We start from the raw sequence: 19,542 nt of genomic DNA, 5'->3' as shown, positions 1-19,542 counted from the left end.
ATAGCGACGAGACTGCAGTACATGTCCTCACCTACTGCCCTTCTTTTGATGATGAGAAACAGATTTTGCGTGCCGCTTTTAAACCAAGTGCGCAAAAGAGCACTCACGGAAGAAAAAAAATATTAGCACTATGGACTCTACCTTTGTCCGTACAGAAAAACACGTCAGCACATGCTGCACTTTTTGAAATACGGCTGAGATCTGCCTCAGTCGTAAATCTCCCCGCCTTTTCTCGTGTTTCTCCTTGTCTTGTGCTCAACACTCGCGATGCTGATGTCAGGATGAGTTCACGAAGCAGAGATACACTTATCGCATAGGAAGTGGGGCTACTTATCTGGAAATTACACCGTCAGCGCAACGTGGCCAAGCAATATTACAGCACATCTTATACTGCAGACGTACGTGGTAGCACCACATAAAGTATATCAATTCAGGTGCTTCATTTCACTGTATATAAAGACACTCTATCTTAAGACAGAACACTACTGCTTACGTGCGGAAACCGAAGACCATACGTACCCATTTGCCGCAAGGAACGTGGGCTTCTGGAAGCAAGTTAATATGCAATACTTACAAAGAGAGCGAGTGAGGTGCCTGAGGTTGCAAGCACTTTGGCTTGCCGTTCGTTTTTACTTAAGTTATTTATTTATTTATTTATTTTCTACGGCGTGCCACACCCTTCTTTGTGAACGAACCATCTTAAGAACTAACCTTAACGTACGCAGTGATAACGGTGTAAGAACCGTTAAGGTGTTCACGTTCGCCGCTCGCCATGGTGCGCGAGCGCGACCGGGTTAGATAATTAGACTTTCAACACTTACTTGGCTGTGATTAAGATTTCTCTTCCCTTTTTATGAGTGTGTGTTTTTTTTTCTTTACTATATAAACCAGTATTGTGTGCTCGTTGTACTGCGTTACTAATCAAAGCTTCACTCCCTGTCCGCCTTCTAAACCAGTGCCTTGGCATATTCTGTGCAGGTTGATTGCAAATAAACGAGGGCATCTTCTCACTCTCATAACGACCGCAGTGCGGGGCTTACCACTCACGAAACGGCGCGCGCATGGGAAAGCGGTCATCTCTCCGGACGAGGCTTAACGATCTCCGACAGGCGGCTTCGCGCTTGACGCCGCCAACGATGTGACGCTTTCAGCCGGATGCTTCCTATGACGCAGTGATTTTTACCCACGAGCTTTAAGGCGCTGCCGACGAGAATTTCTACTCGACGCAGAGCCTCCACAAAGTTTGATGTCGATCCAAACAAACGCTCTGTGTATCGTCGTGTGTTGTCGTTAGAATGGATCCTTCCCACTCTTGGTATGCTTCACGGCAATACTTTGCGTATGCTTCACTGCGTAATTCTACTACATTGAGGTGAAGCTGACTTTTAAAAAATGGCATGTGCAACGCGTCGTGCTTTCCGAGCTTCCAAGATAATGATGAGGATTACAAAGGCTGAATCGGCTCCATTGCTTACAGCGGCGAATTGTTTCAATGAAAAACACAGCACCGAACAGAAAGAAGCTTAGTAGCGAACGTCGAAGCAGCTAGGCCTAGCGTTGCGGCGGTGGTGGCTACGGCTGGCATCGGATCTGCGTGCGAGAGCGCCGGTTCGAGGCGGCGAGATAAAATGGCGGTGGTGCTGGCTATACGATTAATGCCGTTTTGGACCTGCTCCATTGTCTGCTCATTTCTTTTAACATCGAAGCTGTTTAAGCCAGTCGTAATGTGTGGTTCGTATCACGAATCTGCCGCGCCGTAGCCATGGCAGCCAGGAGGGTGGCGCGGCGCATGCGCACATGGTCTCCTCCTCGCCAGCTCCCTCCCTTCCCGACCACCACCTCTCTTCTCTCCGCGGCGCGCTGAGCCAGGAGCAAAAAAAAAAAAGGCGAAAGCTTGCACTAGGCCGCGCAAAGCTCATGACACAGTGAAGCTGGCCGATTATTGATTGCGTCTCTTGGTTGTAGCTAGGTTGAACTTGGCTATGTCGAGGTTTAAACTTGGCTGTAGCTAGGCCTATACTCGTGTACGTCATCTTTGCTGGTACTGGAAAGGCTGCGATAGTACTGGAAAGGTGCGCGGCGGTAGCGAGACGGTGCGGGGGAGCATGACGTCATACCAGCCGTGGTGGCGGCGTGATGGCGCGGCGCACCTTTCCAGTACTAGCACAGATGACGTACATGAGTATAGGCCTAGCTACAATCAAGTTTAAACCTCGACATAGCCAAGTTCAACCAAGCTACAACCAAGAGACGCAATCAATCGGCCAGCTTCGCTGTGTCTTGAGCTTTGCGGGGCCTAGTGCAAGCTTTCGCCTTTTTCTTTTGTACTGCTTAGCATACTTTTATGACAGACAACTGGCTCGAGTTATCCTTTTGGGCGAATTGGGTCTAGTTGGTTATTAGCAGCCAATAATAGGCAAGAACAGCGTGTCATGGTGGGGTTGATTCAGCACTAGCGATAATAAAAGATCAATAAGGCGCGACGAGAAATAAGACGAGCGGAAGACCTTGCTAACTAACTTCATTAATTGAGTTAGGTTGTTACCAAAGCATAATTGTACTCTGGTAGGTTTGGATATGTTTGTCTTTGTTATCATAAATTGTGACGAAATCACGATCCACCTCGGCAAGACGTCTCTTTCCACTGTATTCTCGTAGTTCTTGGTGACCTCTTTTCTTCTTTATTTCATAAGTTTATCTTCAGCACTTAAGCGTCTCAACGAGTTTTCTATTTTTTTTAAGCAACTGATCCTACACCTCGGAGCAAACGCAAAACTGTAATGTCGTTGGAGACGGCAGAGATCAGACTGAAATACCGAGACCAACAGGACAACTTCCCAAATGTGGCGGCAAGATAGGGCGTCTTAAGCCTACAACTACAGAAGGATTTATTTATTTCTTAAGGTGTCATTTAGAGATGTTTGAACAGCTCTAGCAATTTCTTCTAAAGCGCTGCAATCGATCCCATTCAGCCTCTTGAAATCCAAGACTACTAGACAAACTTGAGACCAATCAGGATTTGCGCTATTTATCCAACTTGTCTCCGCTTCGACAGCGTTTGTTTAAACAGCATTGCGACAACTGGTTCGTCGAAGACTAGACTATTCTTATCGATGCTATGAAAACAATTCCAAGAGCCGAAAGGCCTCAGAGGAAACCATATTTTTTGGCGCGGTTTTATAGACGCAGCAAGTAGACGAAGACGTATGAGGTGCTCTAAAAACACAGTCTTTATGTAATTGTTGAAAATGATAAAAAAAGAATAAGCGAGAAATATAAGTTGTGCATAATGGCGATAAAATATTTGAGAAAAGAGTTTGCGTTTTCTGAAGGCCCGATAAAAGAAAAACGCAATGATGCCGTTATTTCTTGTGGTATGTGGCACTTCGTGCGTTGAAGTTGAAAGAAAAAAATGTATAAGGATGAAAAACAGTTGCACTTTAGTGCACAGTGAGGACCAGTGATGCATTAGCTGGCAAAATATAATGCGTGATAAGTTTTGCACTGTCTCGTGATTTTAAAGGATAATATTTAGCTCGCTATTATAGCCTGCTGCACACTACTACCTTTTAATGCGATAGCATTATATGCGGATTTCACTCATTTTGTAGGCAGCGTGCTGTCTGACACATCGTCTCAAAACGCCAGCTGTCAGGAGGGAAGAACGCCTCAAACTGCCATGTGACACACGCGACGGAGGTTTCAAGGAGCTACTTTGGCATGAGAAAAGAGAAGCACCCGGCGTGTGTCGTTGCCTAATGGTTAGAGCATTGAGTTGCTGGGCTGGAAGACAGGGGTTCGATCGGGCCATCGGTCACTAATTTCTTTATCGCATCAGGTGGACTTCACCCGTTTCGGAGTTGTCTAACAGGAAACTTTAAATGCGCTGAGCGTGCGCGAGCGGCATGACAGTGCCGCTTGCGCGGCGGTATGACGGACGGACAGACGGACAGACAACTGATTGACTAATTTAATGATACTTTTAGTGGTGAAAACTGGCCGCTGGCGTTGCCTCGACAGTTGATTGGTATAAGAACAGACAAACGACATCAGAAAGTAGTGGCCTTTCTTACGTCTATGATAAGATGTTCGCATGCCAAAAGCGTACTCTAGTACGAGGGGGTGCTGATAAGTAAAGAAGGTTACCCAGAAAACATTGAGGCTAGGTGGCTATAAATTTCAGGGTGTATTGGCTGACTTGTCTAAATTTAGTGGTGCTGCGTTTTTGGCTAATATTTATTTTTGTTGCGATAGCAACTATATGGACACTCCAGGCAAATTTTCGCCGTCGTCGCGATGTTCTGTATAAAGTCCAAGTGCGACGACATCGCGGCCGCGTGCCGTAAGCTGTATAAGTGAGAGCGATAGCTTGCGAAGGTAAGCCGAGAAGAATGGTGACTTGATGCGGCGGTGTCTTTTCGCGCTTGCAAAGGGTGTAGGCGGGGAGGGTGCACGCTGTCTTCTCACGCGCGCAAGTGGAGGGAGCTGGGAGATGTAAGAGCAGATGGAATAGTTTGATGTACCGGGAATTAAGAAGCTGGAGGACAGATTTCGCACGTGCATTGACTCCCCGTCGGAATGCGTAGAATAGTGTGGCAGTTACAGCTTCCTATATAGATAAATTTTTTTCTTCTTAAGGCTCAATACTTAGCAGCAACCCCTACATTAATAACTTTATTCGGAATCTCCTGAAACAAGGGTAATAACGGGATTTCTTTATTAAACTTAATTTTTGTGAGTGAGCGCTCGTCCTGTCGCTTTTTTTGTCTTCGTCTGTTTTTTCGCTGTTAACATTCATTATCAAGGGTAAAATAAAACGGTTCCCAAGCAGATGGCTTAATCAGGCCCACATGCGCCGTCCTGAAAAAGAAGAAAAGAAGAGAAAAGGAATAAAGAACTAAATGAGACTGGTGAAGTGAAAGGGCTGTGGCCAGACGGAGGGGCTGAGAGGAGGTGGGGGGGGGGGGGGAGGTTGAGTGATACAATGGGGTGTTCGTGCCGGTGGCATCCTCGGCGAAATGGCGCGCTGGACTTGCTGGGTAGGAATTCTGGACACCCAGATGGGTCTGCGGTGAGATACGGGACGACAATAACTCGAGCGGCTGGCAAAAGAGCGATGTGCATGTTGGCGAGGTATCTTGATACGTTTACTGAGGCCCGAAGTACGATAGGGAACTCGAATGCCTTACGGCCATAGATGGAACCTTGCACGAACAGTACGGCCAGATTTGAGAAATAGGAACAAAAAGAAAAAGCGCAGCTGCCGGTAGGAAGATGCAGAAAAATAAAAATGTGGTCCCGACCACATGGTCACAAATAATAAAAAAAACGCGAAAGAAAGAAGAAAAAAAAAGAAAAGCATTTGCTGTTTCGCCCGTTGCGAAGTAAAGAGAAATTGCGAATGGAGCCGGGTCATTTCAAGGATGTTGCAGCTTGCTCCTTTCTCACGTGCTTTCGTTCGCACTAGCTCTCTCCGATACTTTCCTTGATCGGCAGCATTGTTATTACTCTCTCCTCTCGGCACCGCTGCAGTATCGATCTCGAAAGTTTACTGCCGCTACTTGGCGCGTCACTTTTCGCGTGTAAGCTGCTCCGTTACTGCGTGCCTTCCTTTTCGATCACGATTCCTCGATCCGCAGATAAACTGGTTCTGGCTTTGAAATTGAGTTGCGCGCGGGATGAGAAGAAACCAAAAGCTGATTGGATTTCTTTTTCGCTCTCTTTCGACATTCTGCTTCAACTTTCCCGCGTTCGTAAATTTTAATTCTGGAGAAAGGACAGGGAACGGTGATGGCGGTTGAAGTGTGCGCTTATCACGTGTGACGTGCGTGAAAAGTGATACGCGAGAACTGCGTCATCCGGAGAAAAAGCACACTCTTAATCAATATCTTGTAAGCCGCTCCGCGAGTGACAGTATCTATTGCACGGCTCTGATTAGGCCTCCTGCAGCAGGATTGGTGCAACTAAGCTCAGAAGAGTGAAGACTATTGTCCCTGGTATAGCATCTGGAACTTTTAAATTTCTACAGGGGTCCCAGAATGCCACACAACAGCAAGTCCGGTAACGCGTGCAGTGGGTGTGAAACTTTCGAGGAAAACTGGACGTCACCACACTACGCCGCCGTCAGACATGGCATTGCAAAGATTGAACGACAAGCTATGGCCAGTGCGATGGCTAGCTAAACTGTTAATTGTCCTAATAGTACGACTAGCTTGCCTCAGCATGACAATGTTTTCCAGTGCGATGATTACACTATACCTGACTACACATATATTGCTGTTCTATATATATATATATATATATATATATATATATATATATATATATAGACACAAACAATCACATATATAAATATTTGCTTTCCACTTTGCACTTTTTTCCCCACTTTGACAGTCCTAATGCCAAAGCGTTAAATATAGGCTGATAGTTTAGGCAAACGCCACGCTGCTGGGAAAACATTAAAGGGAATGGAGGAAACACTCTAGGGGTGCGAAAAATAACAATATCATTCTTTTTCTCACAAGCAACGAAGAGTCGGAGCATTGCACCTCGTCAGTTAGCCATGAGACTAAGACGGAGAGTACAGAGAGAGATAAACGTGCAATAGAAAAGCACGCTAACAATATCGGCAGCCTATTTCCGCCTCACTGTGCAACTGGTGCAAGACACAGTGCTTTAGCATCTTGCACGTCACCACATGTGCTCACTTCATTTTCTTAGAAAGCGTCAACGAATAACCTGCATCCCATTGCTATAAAAGCAGTTGCCTACTGAAACGATGACCGCCGCACTTCCATTACATCTAGAGTTCTCACAATATAAACGTCAGCTGACACCGCCAGGAAACCACGTCGTTCCATTTGAACAAAAAATCCTGTATGCTCAGTTCGTCGTGCATGTCGATACCTATACGTCGGCCCAAAAATTTCAGCTCAGGCTTCTCGTAGCGACAGTGTCGCTCCCCTACCGGAACGTTCTGGGTGAAAAAGGCGGCGGAGTTCATTCCTGTAATAAGCGCAAGCATCCGCGCTCAGCTCCACCAGCATGGGTTACTCCTCTGCGCATCGAACGCGGCCACTGTATATATGCTACACGATTGCGCGCGGCTCTATACTGCCTCACTTGCAGCACCGGATCTCATTTCGCGCGGCTCCTCTCTGGAAGCTGCATCTGGGTCGGAACACGCTCCCGCTGGCTGCAACTCCGCAATCCCGGCGCCAGAAACTGGGCTCGAGTCTAGCGCAACGAAGTTGCTGCCGGCGTCGCACGCAAGAGGAAATCGTGTCAGTGAGCTAGGGTGGGATACAGGCCAAGCTCGCCGTGGAGGCGGCCACGTTTCATTAGAAGAGGCTTAATTGGCGAGTGCCTATTTTGGTCCGCGAGACACCGTGCCCGACGCCGCAGCGTGCCTTCGGTCGCGTCGGTGTGGTGTTGTAGTAGTGTGGTGAGCAGGTGCCCGAGGTATTGGCCGCCGCTTCCTGGGCCCAGTCGCGCGCCAGCGCCCGTCGAAGCAGTTTTTTCGTCCTTGATGTAGCGCGCGTTGGTGCTCTATAAGGCTGTGAAGCGGTGAGTGATACCGTGGCCGTTTAGGAGATGAAATGTAGCGAGTCATGGTGATCCGTTTGGCAGTCAGCTCTGTTGCAGGGAGGAAGAGATATGATAATTGCGATGATGCTCGGGCGAACTGTCTTAATCAATTAGAGGTTTTGCTGTGCGAAGAAGGAATTGGTTAACTTGTCGAGGTCATTTTATTACTTTCTACGGAGGACGACTCATTTCTTTCTAACTGCTTACGATCTGGTTCAGGACCCTTGGGATTTATTACCTCGGACCTGGCGAACTTTAGCTTCTTCTTCGCATGCAACTGCGAAGTTTGGTACCAATGGTCTACAGCGTGTATTTGTATATATGTGCGTGCAGATGTGTGTTTGCATCTGCGTTCTCTATTATCGGTCTTCTTATGTGGACGTATTAGTGTTTGCTTTTGTGTTGAGGGGTGCTTCGCTATGATTGGTTACCTTAAGTCTGTTTCTCGCTCAAGGTTCTGATGGCTATTTCTTTAGAAGGCCAATGCCTGGAATTATTTTATTGCGTAGCATTCCTCTCCCAGTGCTGCCACTTTTCGGCGTGCGAGCCTATATTGTCCATTTCGTGGGCCTATCCCGGTGATATTGCAGTCTAAAATTATGCACCAAGGAAGGACTGGGTACGTTCACTGAGGCCTCTGGTTATGTGCCGATGCTGCCATGGCGTTTAGTTTACTTTCAATCTTACATCTTGCCATTACAAACATTCCGTCTGACTTATTTTAAATAAAAAACTACAGCCTGTAATATCCACATAACCGTTTACTACACAACAGTTACATGATTCATACAACTGGTCTCTACAAATCACAAATGCTTCGCATCACGTGGACGTCAACTACAGTTGAGTATGCCATTTTTTTTAACTTTATAAGTGCCCCTTCACTGCCGCGTGACGCGTTCGACGCATGTGCTACCAACTGACATTCTATGGCACCGGGAGTTTGACATGAATAAATGCATGTCGAATATGAGACTAAAAATATCGATGGCTAGTTGATCCATCACTGGTACTGTTTAAGGGGAGCCGGATAACAAAAAGAAAATTTCCGGGCGAATAAAAATCGCCTGTAGCCCTTATTGGAAGAACCTTCAAGTCATAATCGTTAGATTACCGTCATGTTTGAAAATAAACGTACGCAATCAGTGCGTTAATATCTGCGGTTGAAACTTGTAAAATAACAGAGACTTGAAAATAAACTACACATTGCGCAACGAACAACGGAGTTGTAAATAATAGGCCTAACGTTACGAGACGCGAATACTGCGGTACGGGTTAAACAGCAAACCGCTATTAACGATAACCTAGTCAAGAGAAAGGGGAAGAAACGATGTTGGGCGGCTCATGCAATGCATAAATCAGGTAACCGACTGTCTAGTGAAGCAACGAAATGACTGCCAAAGAAAGAAGAATGCAGTCGACAATGGCTAGTGATTAGATTGCGGAATGTGATTAAAAATTTGCAGGCACAGCGCAGAGTCACTTGACGCAAGGCAATAGTATTTGGAGATCGCAGGGAGAAGCCTTCACCTCGGCAGTACGCGTAAAATAGGCTGATAACAATGAGTTTCTCCGTCGACTGGAATGCAGACAATGATGTGTGTAGATTGGCTACCGGGCCTGTTTCAAACTCACTGTGCTGTTTCAAGCTCACTGTGCCTGTGCTGCATGGCCTGGCCTCATTTCCCTTTCCTTGGCAAGAAACTTTGCCATCCTGACAGGACTCCTCTGTCGAAACTTTGTGTGCGGAACGTAATTAGAACGAAAGGGTGGCGAGTTTCATTAGCGGGTCTTCGCCGCGGATCCGGGTCGGACGAGGTGATGTGAGTTCAGCGCGCGCAGGGCGGCGTTTCATCAGGGTCGCGCCTAATTCCAGGTGACTTTCCTCGGACGCCGCTTTCGAAATTTGTCCACTGCCCGTTCTTCCTAGAAGGTCTGTGCCCCAATGAATTCGTGGGGTGCATATTGTAGCAAGTGTTTCTTAACGTCGAATACCTCACAACACGATGATTACTACTGTCCATGCTGATCGGTGGCCTGAGAAGAAAAAAAAAAAAAGGGGGGGGACGGTGGTCCTTTCCTTCTCTCCTACCCCAACCACCAGGCTTCAGAACGACTGGCGCAAAGCATACTCCGCGTCGCAGCTTAATCGAAAGTAACGTACAGTGCGGACCACTGCTAAAGGGAACATGTGAACGCAGGGCAATGTGCGAAGTTTTTCATCTCGCAAGCGTGCAATCGCCCGGCTTTGCTGCAGATTAATTGTGCTTGGTGGCACACTGACACCTGTCTACACGCCTTTGCAGTACACTGACATTGCTTCAGCGATCACTGACAGCCATTGCGCCATCAAAATGAGAGCCGCACTGCAGAGTGTTTTCATTCACAGTCGACAGTGCTCTAAGACTACTTCCTCTCGCTACCACTCCCACCTCTCAAGTTATTTGGGTGTCCCTTTTGCTGTTACGCGTAGCTCGCAATCTGTTTCTCATTTAGGTTGGAGAAATTGATTAGGTTTTAAAATCATCATGTTAATCAGCCTATATTTATGTCCACTGCAGGATGAAGGCCTCTCCCTGCGATCTCGAATCACCCATGTCTTTAGCTAGCTGATTCCAACTTGCGCCTGCAAATTTCCTAACTAATTTTCTATATATCAGCATGTAAACCATAAATGCGTAGGGGGTACATATTAGCGCGACATGGAAATGAAGACTTAGTATAAGGGAGTAAGAAGGAACAGAGCGAACGCTAAACTTCAACTGTTTATTGGTAGAGCGAAGTGTCATGTCACAGGAACGCAACACTTGCCCATGCGTGCAGCCGTCACGTTAAAAACGTCACAGCATAGTGCCGAACAGTTGGAACTCGTTTCCGAAGAGATAAACAGACGTATCGCTAATGCAGTTGGTGCCACGTTTCTTAATACTCTCTTCATATTTATATCTCTTCCCCCCCCCCCTCCCCTAGTGCGGGGTAGCAAACCAGACGTGCGTCTGGTTAACCTCCCTGTCTTTCCCCTCCTCTCTTTCTCTCTCTTCTCACTGAAGGGAGAGAGAGAGATGGCGGCTGCAGATACCGCATTCATCCCTATATATTAGTACATTCTGCTCCATTCTGAAAGCAGCGAGAAAGCGGGGAAAAGTACGATGGAGGGCCCCCCCTCTTAGACGCCTGAATGACGACACTGAGCCTGATGGAGGCCAGTGCACGCGGCCGTGGCACTGCACTCGGCGGCTCTGGGCATCGATTGGACGTGGCGGGCCCCTTTAACGCGCGGCTGCGTACGCTCCTATTGCTCCTCAGTGCGCATTCCTCGAGCCTTTGGCTGCGCGTAAATAGATCCGCCAACTATAGGCTGCATCGAAAGAAAAATGGCTGCAGTGTTGAGCTACCCGGAGCTGCAATCAGAGATTCAGAGACCGTATCCACGGGGCCGTTTTTGTACGCTAACATTTCGCGATCACTCTCACGCCACCATGTACATAAAAGCTTGAAAAGACAGGCGAGCCGAATTCGGAGACAAGTAGACACAAACGCCGACTGTTGTCCTTCTAATTCAACTTGTGTCCATGCCGGACCTTTCCGCACAATGCATCCCTAACAACTCGCTCAACTTTTAGCCGTTCAAAAGCCAGGAAGCTCGTATATGTGAAGTTGCGCATTGTAGGCTAACGCGTTTACTACGAAACACGCAGTGACGAAAACGAAAGCGTCACCACCGCTTCTGTTTGCGTGACGTCAATGCTCCAACGTTTCGACGTGGACGCCACCATAAACAAAACTTATGAGAGAATCCGCTCGCACTCATTACAGAGTCTTTACGAAGACATTACTAACTCTTCCAGAGTCTTTACAAATACATTACTCACTATTCCAGAGTCTTTACAAATACATTACTCACTCTTCCAGAGTGAGTAATGTATTTGTAAAGACTCACTCACTCTTCCAGTGAGTACATTGTTCACTCTTCCAGAGTGAGTAAAGCCCAACTTCGCCGAGCTAGATTTCCGAGGCGCCAATCCGTCACGTTCTGGGCGCTGTCAATTTATGCTGCTTTACACTGCCTCAGTGTAACGAAGGTCGTGTCCTCAGCGGCCTTCAAAAAGCAGCGCATCGAGATCGCCCGGTAAGGAAGAGTTTTTACTCATGAAAGCTGCTTTGTCGACGCATTGCTTAATTAGCCGAAAGCCAGCTCTTCCTTCCTAGCACTGCACCGTATAAGTTGGCCGGTGTAGCAAAGACGATGGGCGAAAAACAAAATAAGCTCTGAAGGGGAAAACGTGAAACGGAGGACGGAGCCATACGGCTTCGGGAGCGAGGGATTGTCTGATGGTGAGGATCCTTCTGGTGCAGATCGCATCGACGGCACTGCAATTGAGCGCGATAACGAGTTCAGAAGAAAGGATGGCAGAGCGGAAAATAAGTGAGGTCAAAGAAACTTTTGCTCGCTGGTAAAAGTCGATACACCAGAATAGACGAGAGGAGAGGGATTTGTTTCTAACACTGCTGGCACAAAGGGGATGCCGAAGATATAGGCAAGCAGTCATGAGAAAGGACAATATTTGAGCAAAATGTGAGGGTGGAGAGAAATCGGAAAATGCGTCAGAAAATACTGATTTCAAAGGCGCTGAAATTCTGCATAAGGGGCAGGCGAAAAGAAAATTAAAAGAAAAAGAAATCATTGCGTTAACTTGTGTTGAAATACAAGATATGGCAACGGCGATTTAACGAACAGTGACGAGAAGGAAATTTACTTTCAGTGGAGAGATAAGAAATAAAGTTGAAGACAGACGGGAAAATAAACAGACATTGAATTTCATTTGGGACGCCATGTGCGGTAAGTAATGCTGCCCTATAAGTAATATATAAGTTAGAAAATTTGCAGGCGCAAGTTGGAATCAGCTAGCGCAAGACAGGGATAATTGGAGATCACAGGGAGAGGCGTTCGTCCTGCAATGGACATAAATATAGGCTGATGATGATGATGATTCATACAAATTTTTACCCCATTATCGGTGCGTTTTCAACGCAGTAAATCATAGATGGTGCAAAAACTTGCATCTCGTCATGCTGTGTGAAACAGCATATCGTATCTTAAAACATGACTTAAAGGATAACATAAGTGGGCTCTGGACATAACTGATTATCTTTGATGAAAGCGCCCGGTCTCTGAGATTCACTACCGGAAGCCTAGTAACTCTGTAACACTTTTTTAAAATTTTGGAGTCGTCGCTTGTGTCCTTTGGATTTCAGTACCAACTCTTTCTCGCAGCTTCCATTTTTCCCACCTATATAATTATCTGCATCAGCATACCAAAGTATCTTACATCCCCCAGCGTTAAGCCTCTCATCGTGACACGGACAGCTGTTAGCAGGCAATTGCGCTTTCATCATCTTGCCTTTTGCCTTCTACAAACAGAACACACTGGTCAGAGACAAATTGGCTTGTTCTTCACAGCCATGTATGCTCAACAAGAGAAGCAAATTGAGGTAAAAAAAAAAGTGTTTCCGTCCAGTGCAGATTGCATGTACTGATAGATGACATGTATTTCTCGAAGATTGGCTGTTTCACGCGACGTTCAGTTGCAGGCGTTGATTTATTTCGGTATATTTCTCAATAGGCTGCTATGGAATATGTTTTTTTTTTTCGATGACGCGAAGCAGGCCGATCGCTCCATCGTTATCGGAGTTTGGAAGCGATACATGTTGTATGTTCCGGCACCATCCTGTTGCCTCGCCAAATCAGTTGAGAAACGAATTAATGTTCGCGGTCTGACGATCGTGACAAATTGTTGGGAGTGGTTTCCACGCCCGTGGAAGATATTTCATCGCGGATTGGCTACCACTATGTGCGGCTTTCCGGCGAATACAGAAAAGAAATTACGTGTTAAGCGTCAGCGGGCGCCGTCTACCCTGCACGCTTGTTTGTCACTTTGTTCGTGTGGACGCGCACGTTAGACAAGCAGTACTGCTATATTGAAGCGCAGATCACGTTTCCATCATGGCACGTGATGGCTAGTGCAATAAGGCAGGCTGCTTTTGCCAGACACCGACTTGGCAGTGATAACGGCAGAGTACACTTTCCATCAAAAATAACTTACACTGACGATTTTGAGTCACAGTACTCGCAACTCTGAACACCGCATAAACTAATACTTAAAATGCAGCTGCTTCAGTTCAGCGAAGGTGAAGTTAAGGCCACATTAGAAACTAGCACAGTGCTTTCGTGCATAGTAGCTTACGGTATCCTTATAGGTCATTAGAGTTCTTCACAATATGATAATGTTTGCTTCCACTTATCATATGAAGTACGGAAAGAGAACGATAACCGCTGATGAAATAACGAGTTTGTAAATGTCAAGCCCCCGCTTTATACTTTGAATATTAGGTTGCTTAAAAACGACAACGGTCACCATTAATGCGGAAACCTCCGGTAGAGAAAAACATAAATTAGAGGGGGAAAAAAAGAAGGAAGGAAGTGATATTACCTGACGAGTGATTAGTTGGCTGCCCTTTGCGGAGTGAGAGAGTGAGAGGACCAAGGGAATATGAATATGAGAAAGGACGATAGAAAGGAAGACGGCGGTGAATGTGCGCACGTGCACGTACAGCGCCAGGCAGTCGCAGGCGTTCGCACAGTCCAATCGTTATCGAAATACTTAGAACTGCTTCCTTCACTGTGTGACCCAACGAGAGTGGAAATTTAGTTAAAGAAGTCACATAGTTTAACAATATAATGGATGTCGTCGGCTACCACGGGCTAGTTGAAGAATTGAATTGAGAACAACGAAACCTACGAATAGAAAAAAATGTTTTGAATACACACGGAAACAGACAAAATAACATAATCGCGCTCCAAAACAGGAGAACGACATTTGCAACTTTTCGCGGGCGCTTGGGAGAGATTTGGGTTCTACAGGAACCCAACTCTCTTATTGAGACAAATTGTGAGCATATGTGAGGAGTAAGAGGCCCAAGCATATTTATCCCTACTAAATCCGAACCCACTGCGGGTTCCGGATTGAGACCATGGAATAAATAATCTCATGCGACCATGCAAGGTGCTGCCCTCTGAGGGCCTGCCTAAAAAATGCTATGGAGATCAAGCTTCAGCTCTTCTCGGCGCCACAGCGCCATCTCATGACAGCAGATGGAGTTTTCAGGAGAGCGCCCTCTGTCGACTCTTCGCGAAGAAGGAAGTATGTTTTGTGGCAGGGTCGATCGGCCATGGTCCTTCTTCATTTCTTTCCTTTTCCTCTTCTCCTCGCGTCTCTCTTTCTCTCTCTCTCTCTCTCTCTCTCTCTACCGTATTGTGTGCTCTTCTCCATCAGCGCCCTTTCAGTGTGGCTCGCGGTGTTTGGCTCTTTCAATAGGAAGCGGTCCCCGTCGCCTCCATGTTTGCCCGGCGCGACGCAAATTTAATTGAAGAGGCGCGACATTCCTGATTGCGCCGTAACTCTTTATTTGTTTGCGCAAGTTCTTCTTGACCGCTCAACTCGTTGCTCTTCTGCGGACGGTTTTGTTTGATTCGCCCGGCACAAAACGACCGAGAATAGAAGCGGTGTTTGGTGCTGCTGAGAGAAAATGCTAATTTTTGCCGTTAAGTAAGCTCATTTGCGTGGAACACTGACAAACCCTGTCAAAAATTGTGGCACAAGTGCCTGTTTGCTCCTTTATATCGATGGGACAATTTCCATTGTTTACTTGTTTACGTCGATTGTTACTTGTAAAGCGTGCTCTTTCGCAACGTCCTTTTGTGTGCAACAAAGCCAACTTTAAAAAAAGGTCCGTGTTTTTTTTTTTTTTTTTTTTTTTCTAATGGCAAGACAATCATAAAAAGTTTCCTTGGTTTCATTAAAGCGCGCAAGTGGGTGTTATGTATTCAATGTATGTTACATGTAAATTTATTTGCTCCCAATAGCACTAGTACAATATATAAAAAGTGAGTGTGTGGTTAAGTCTCCTGTTTGCGCGAAACGTCGGTTCGCTTTACCTTCCTCAGACCCTATGAACAACTTAGTTAACGTCATATTTTCTCTATTTTAAAACTGAAGCACTAGTGATAAGTGAAGAAAAGAAGGCATCTCTAACTTTAAGCCTGGTGCATGGGCCACAATATACGAATGCTTCAATCACCCTCTTCTTGCCAACAATTTTGTTAAAAGAACGGATACAACTTCTTGTGACAGCATTGCGCTCTTATTCAGTATGAATAATGAACACAACGAAATGCGATGTGGTTGCCTATACTATGTGTTTACGTAAACGAGCTCTTTACCTGACCCAGCTTGAGAGAGGGTCAATTTGTCCACGCACGTGAAGATGCCGCTGTGAAAATGTGCCCGTGCCACTTCAACAAGGAATGGGGTTTTCGAGTTCCAGAAAACTGCTCGCCAATAAGAACTCTGTATAAAAGAAAAAGATTAGGGTTACAGAATTGATACCAAGAGAAGGGAAGCGCAGTCGAGGTCGGCAGAAAACCATATGGGATGATGAAGTTAGGAAATTTGCAGGCGCAAGTTGGAATACCCTAGCGCAAGACAGGGGTAATTGGAGATCCCAGGGAGAGGCCTTCGTCCTGCAGTGGACATAAAATATAGGCTGATGACGACGACGACGACGACGATGATGATGATGATGATGATGAAAAAAGACTTCGTTCCACAATGCGTTTCTTTAGACTGCGAAGAAGAAAGGAACATACCAGACCACAACACAGCACAAAATAAAAGAACAGACGAGAAGAGTACCGAACCAAACCGAACGGAACGCTACCCAACGCAACGCGACGCAACGTTATGTAACGTAGCATAGCATAGCGTAACGTAACGTAGCGTAAAGTAATGTAACGGGGCGAGTCAGTGCAGGAAGGCACAGATATCTATCTATCTATCTATCTATCCGATATATATATATATATATATATATATATCTATATATATATCAGATATATATATATAGATAGATATAGATAGATAGATAGATAGATAGATAGATAGATAGATAGATAGATAGATAGATAGATAGATAGATGATAATATTAGCTGTTTACTCAGTTAAGGACAGCTCATTACGGTGCTCAGCGCAAGAAAATCGGTCTATGAAATGACTATAACAGCTTCTAACAGGTGAGTCATATGGGATGGCGTTCTAGAGATTTAACACGAATTATTTACATTTACTACATCGGCTGTAACCACGGATGTCGAGTTGTTTCTTCGTCTTTAGCCTAATGATTTGCATTCATCATTCGACCTATTAAGTGTAAGTTTCAGGGCATCAATCTCCGTTGTGTATATAGTTTAAGACGTCATCCACCGTTTGCATGTTAGATAAGCTCCCCGAAGACTAACTGGTCCTTAGCGCAAAACAAAGTCACTACGCCTGCTTGTTCTGGTGGTACCGGATCTAAACGTCAACAAATATATTTCTTTGCAGGTGCTGTGGGGAGAGCTGCTTCAGCTGCTACTGCTGCTGTGGTACCAAGCGGTGCAAGTTGTACCAGTTACAGGACTCAGTGCTCGTGAGTCGAGTCGCTCTTTGTACTCTCAGGAAGAGACTGAATGCTTCGCAACGTGTTCTGGCGTGCTTTGGGATAATAACTGGGATTCACAACGCGTGTGACCTAAAAAACTTTTATCACCCCACTTAACCTTGAAGACCAGAACTCTTCTAGCATAAAGTGGGAAAGAGCATTAAGTAGATTCTTAACCAAAGTGACTAGTATTCCCTGTAAATCCCTTCAACAATCGTTACCCCAGCAAAGATTGTTGCTGGGTGACTTGGCGCTTAAGTTCCATGGTATAGCCGGTGCAGAGAATACAAAGTGTGTACGAAGAATGTATTCTTCGCGCCGGCTATAAATAGGCATCATTGCCCGTTTTACTTATACAGTGAAACAGTGGTCACTGTGAGCTTTATTTATCCTTCGAAAGTCGGAAGGCATCCTTCTAGAAGCAGTATTTCAGCACGCAAATGCCCCCGCTTTGTCGCTGTGAGCGTGAGTGCCTCGTCCTCGATATATCTTACCCCGTGCCAAGAACAATAGCTGTTCCATCTTCTTGTGTTCGCAGATTGCCGATGCGTGACATTCGACGACATGTATGGCAAGGAGTACGGCGTGTTCACCTCTCCAAACTACCCTGTGCCGTACGAGGAGAACATCGAGTGTGTCCTGTTTCGTTTCATTGGAAGCCCCGACCAGATCGTGCGCATATCATTCGAAGAGTTCGACGTGCAACGAAGCAACCTCGAGTGAGTGATTTTTGTGTTTCGCGCAGAATGTTCACCGTCTACAGGTGATAAGAGTTTCCATTTATTCACATTGAAATCAGATCAGGTTAAGAGTATTCTTAAATCAAAAGAAAATCGCTGCGCTGAATTTGGGCAAATAACCACACCACCGCTTACGTCGGTGGTGTGGTGCTTTTTCATCCAAAAGCTCCACCGAAAAAACTTCGAAACTCCTTTTCCTTTCAAAATGCTCCTTCTTATTATATTCTCCTGGCTGCTCTGAATGTTAGCCCGAAAAACATTTGTTAAAATTTGTCTAGGAAATACACTGTCCATCGAAAGCGCATTTCCCCCCACTAAACACATGAATTATCAGCCAGATATAGCGGAAAATCCTCTAGAATAATAACATTATTCCTTAGTTAGAATGTAGGTATTAGCTTTCACAAAACCAACTTCCCTTATTTGCTGTTTGAAGTAAACAAAGCGCATGAATAAAGGAGAAAAAGAACACGCGTTAGCTGAACTTTACTCTACCTGAGCCATTGTTCAAGGCTGTCGTCATAGTCAAAGCTTTAGCGAAGGCCGTTCTCGTACTACAGTTGCGTTTATCCGATGAAATAATAAGTCTAATAGCAATACTGGCGCTGTATGTGGCGCTGGCGCCGAAATTGTCCTATCACGCCGTTCTCTGGCGTCTTTGATCGCATAACACGTTTCGGAATGCTTCAGTTATTTTATTTTATTTTTCCCCTCAATTCAACACAATACTAGCAGCTTCTGCCAGGATCAATGATCAATATTACAATAATCCGACCCTTATTGAATATCTTGGTGTATATGCTGTTTCTGTGTTTGTAAGTTACTGGCTATACCATAGATATCAATCCACACCTGGGATTGGTAGCTATGATACGCTAAGCGATAGGCTTGGTCAACATTCCCAGCTTCTCATTAAAGCCAGCATCTCTCTCTTTTATCCCTATTGGTTGAGAAAAATTTGCGTGCCACGTGTGGCATATATTTACAATGCTAATGCCTCCTACGTGAAGAGTTACATTGCTGTACAAGTGGCGATTTGTTCTTGGCTTTCTGCCGGCCACGTTTCACGCGTGCAGGTGTGTGTACGGTGACTACGTGAAGCTGTTTCTGCACCTGGACAAGGAAGAGGCGGTGAACAATCGGAGCCCGTACAACTCAATCCTGTGCGGCAAGATCAACGACATCGAGCAGACCCACTACTCTTCGGGACACGCGCTCATCTTCGAGTTCCACTCCGACTGGCGCCAGGGCAACAACTCTGGCTTCCGGGGAACCTACAGGTTCCTCAGCAAACGTGAGTGACCGACCGTGCAGTTAAAGACGAAGGCAGTAAGAGACGAAGACAGCTGCATCCATAGAATGCGATAGTCCATGCTATAATTTCTTTGGTCTTCCGTTCTTGAGTTCTGGGGGCGCAATAAGCTCTGTACATTATTGGAAGCGCTGAAATTTCTATTATGCACCGGTAATGAATTCCTTAAGATTTCCCAAAGAAAGAACGTTCCGACAGCTATTCTATCTCTCTCCGTGCTCTTCTTGGGACTCAGAATTTTCTGTAAGACATGCCTCTATATTTCCTGCAAGACACATATCTGTGGTCGTATATCTTATCGATGCTGTAGACCAGTGAATGGACAACCGCACATCTAAGTACAAATGCTCATCATTACGCGTTTT

The 19,542-nt window shown here is 45.8% G+C and overlaps 1 protein-coding gene across 3 annotated transcripts in view; it reads left to right on the top strand.

Annotated features, from left to right (window-relative positions):
• The window catches only part of LOC119460887 (suppressor of lurcher protein 1), a 485,454-nt gene that overhangs the window by 193,842 nt on the left and 272,070 nt on the right, over positions 1 to 19,542 (top strand). For all 3 annotated transcript variants that reach the window (XM_049655114.1, XM_049655115.1, XM_037722002.2), the window contains exons 4-6: positions 17,029 to 17,113; positions 17,664 to 17,844; positions 18,942 to 19,159. In XM_049655114.1, coding sequence (XP_049511071.1) covers positions 17,029 to 17,113; positions 17,664 to 17,844; positions 18,942 to 19,159 — 484 coding nt within the window. The remainder of the gene's footprint in view (positions 1 to 17,028; positions 17,114 to 17,663; positions 17,845 to 18,941; positions 19,160 to 19,542) is intronic.

The sequence above is a fragment of the Dermacentor silvarum genome, chromosome 8 (assembly GCF_013339745.2).
Source record: "Dermacentor silvarum isolate Dsil-2018 chromosome 8, BIME_Dsil_1.4, whole genome shotgun sequence".
Classification (NCBI taxonomy): Eukaryota; Metazoa; Arthropoda; class Arachnida; order Ixodida; family Ixodidae; genus Dermacentor; species Dermacentor silvarum.
Note: the sequence above shows the minus strand (reverse complement) of the source record. Positions and strands in the feature narration are given on the sequence as shown.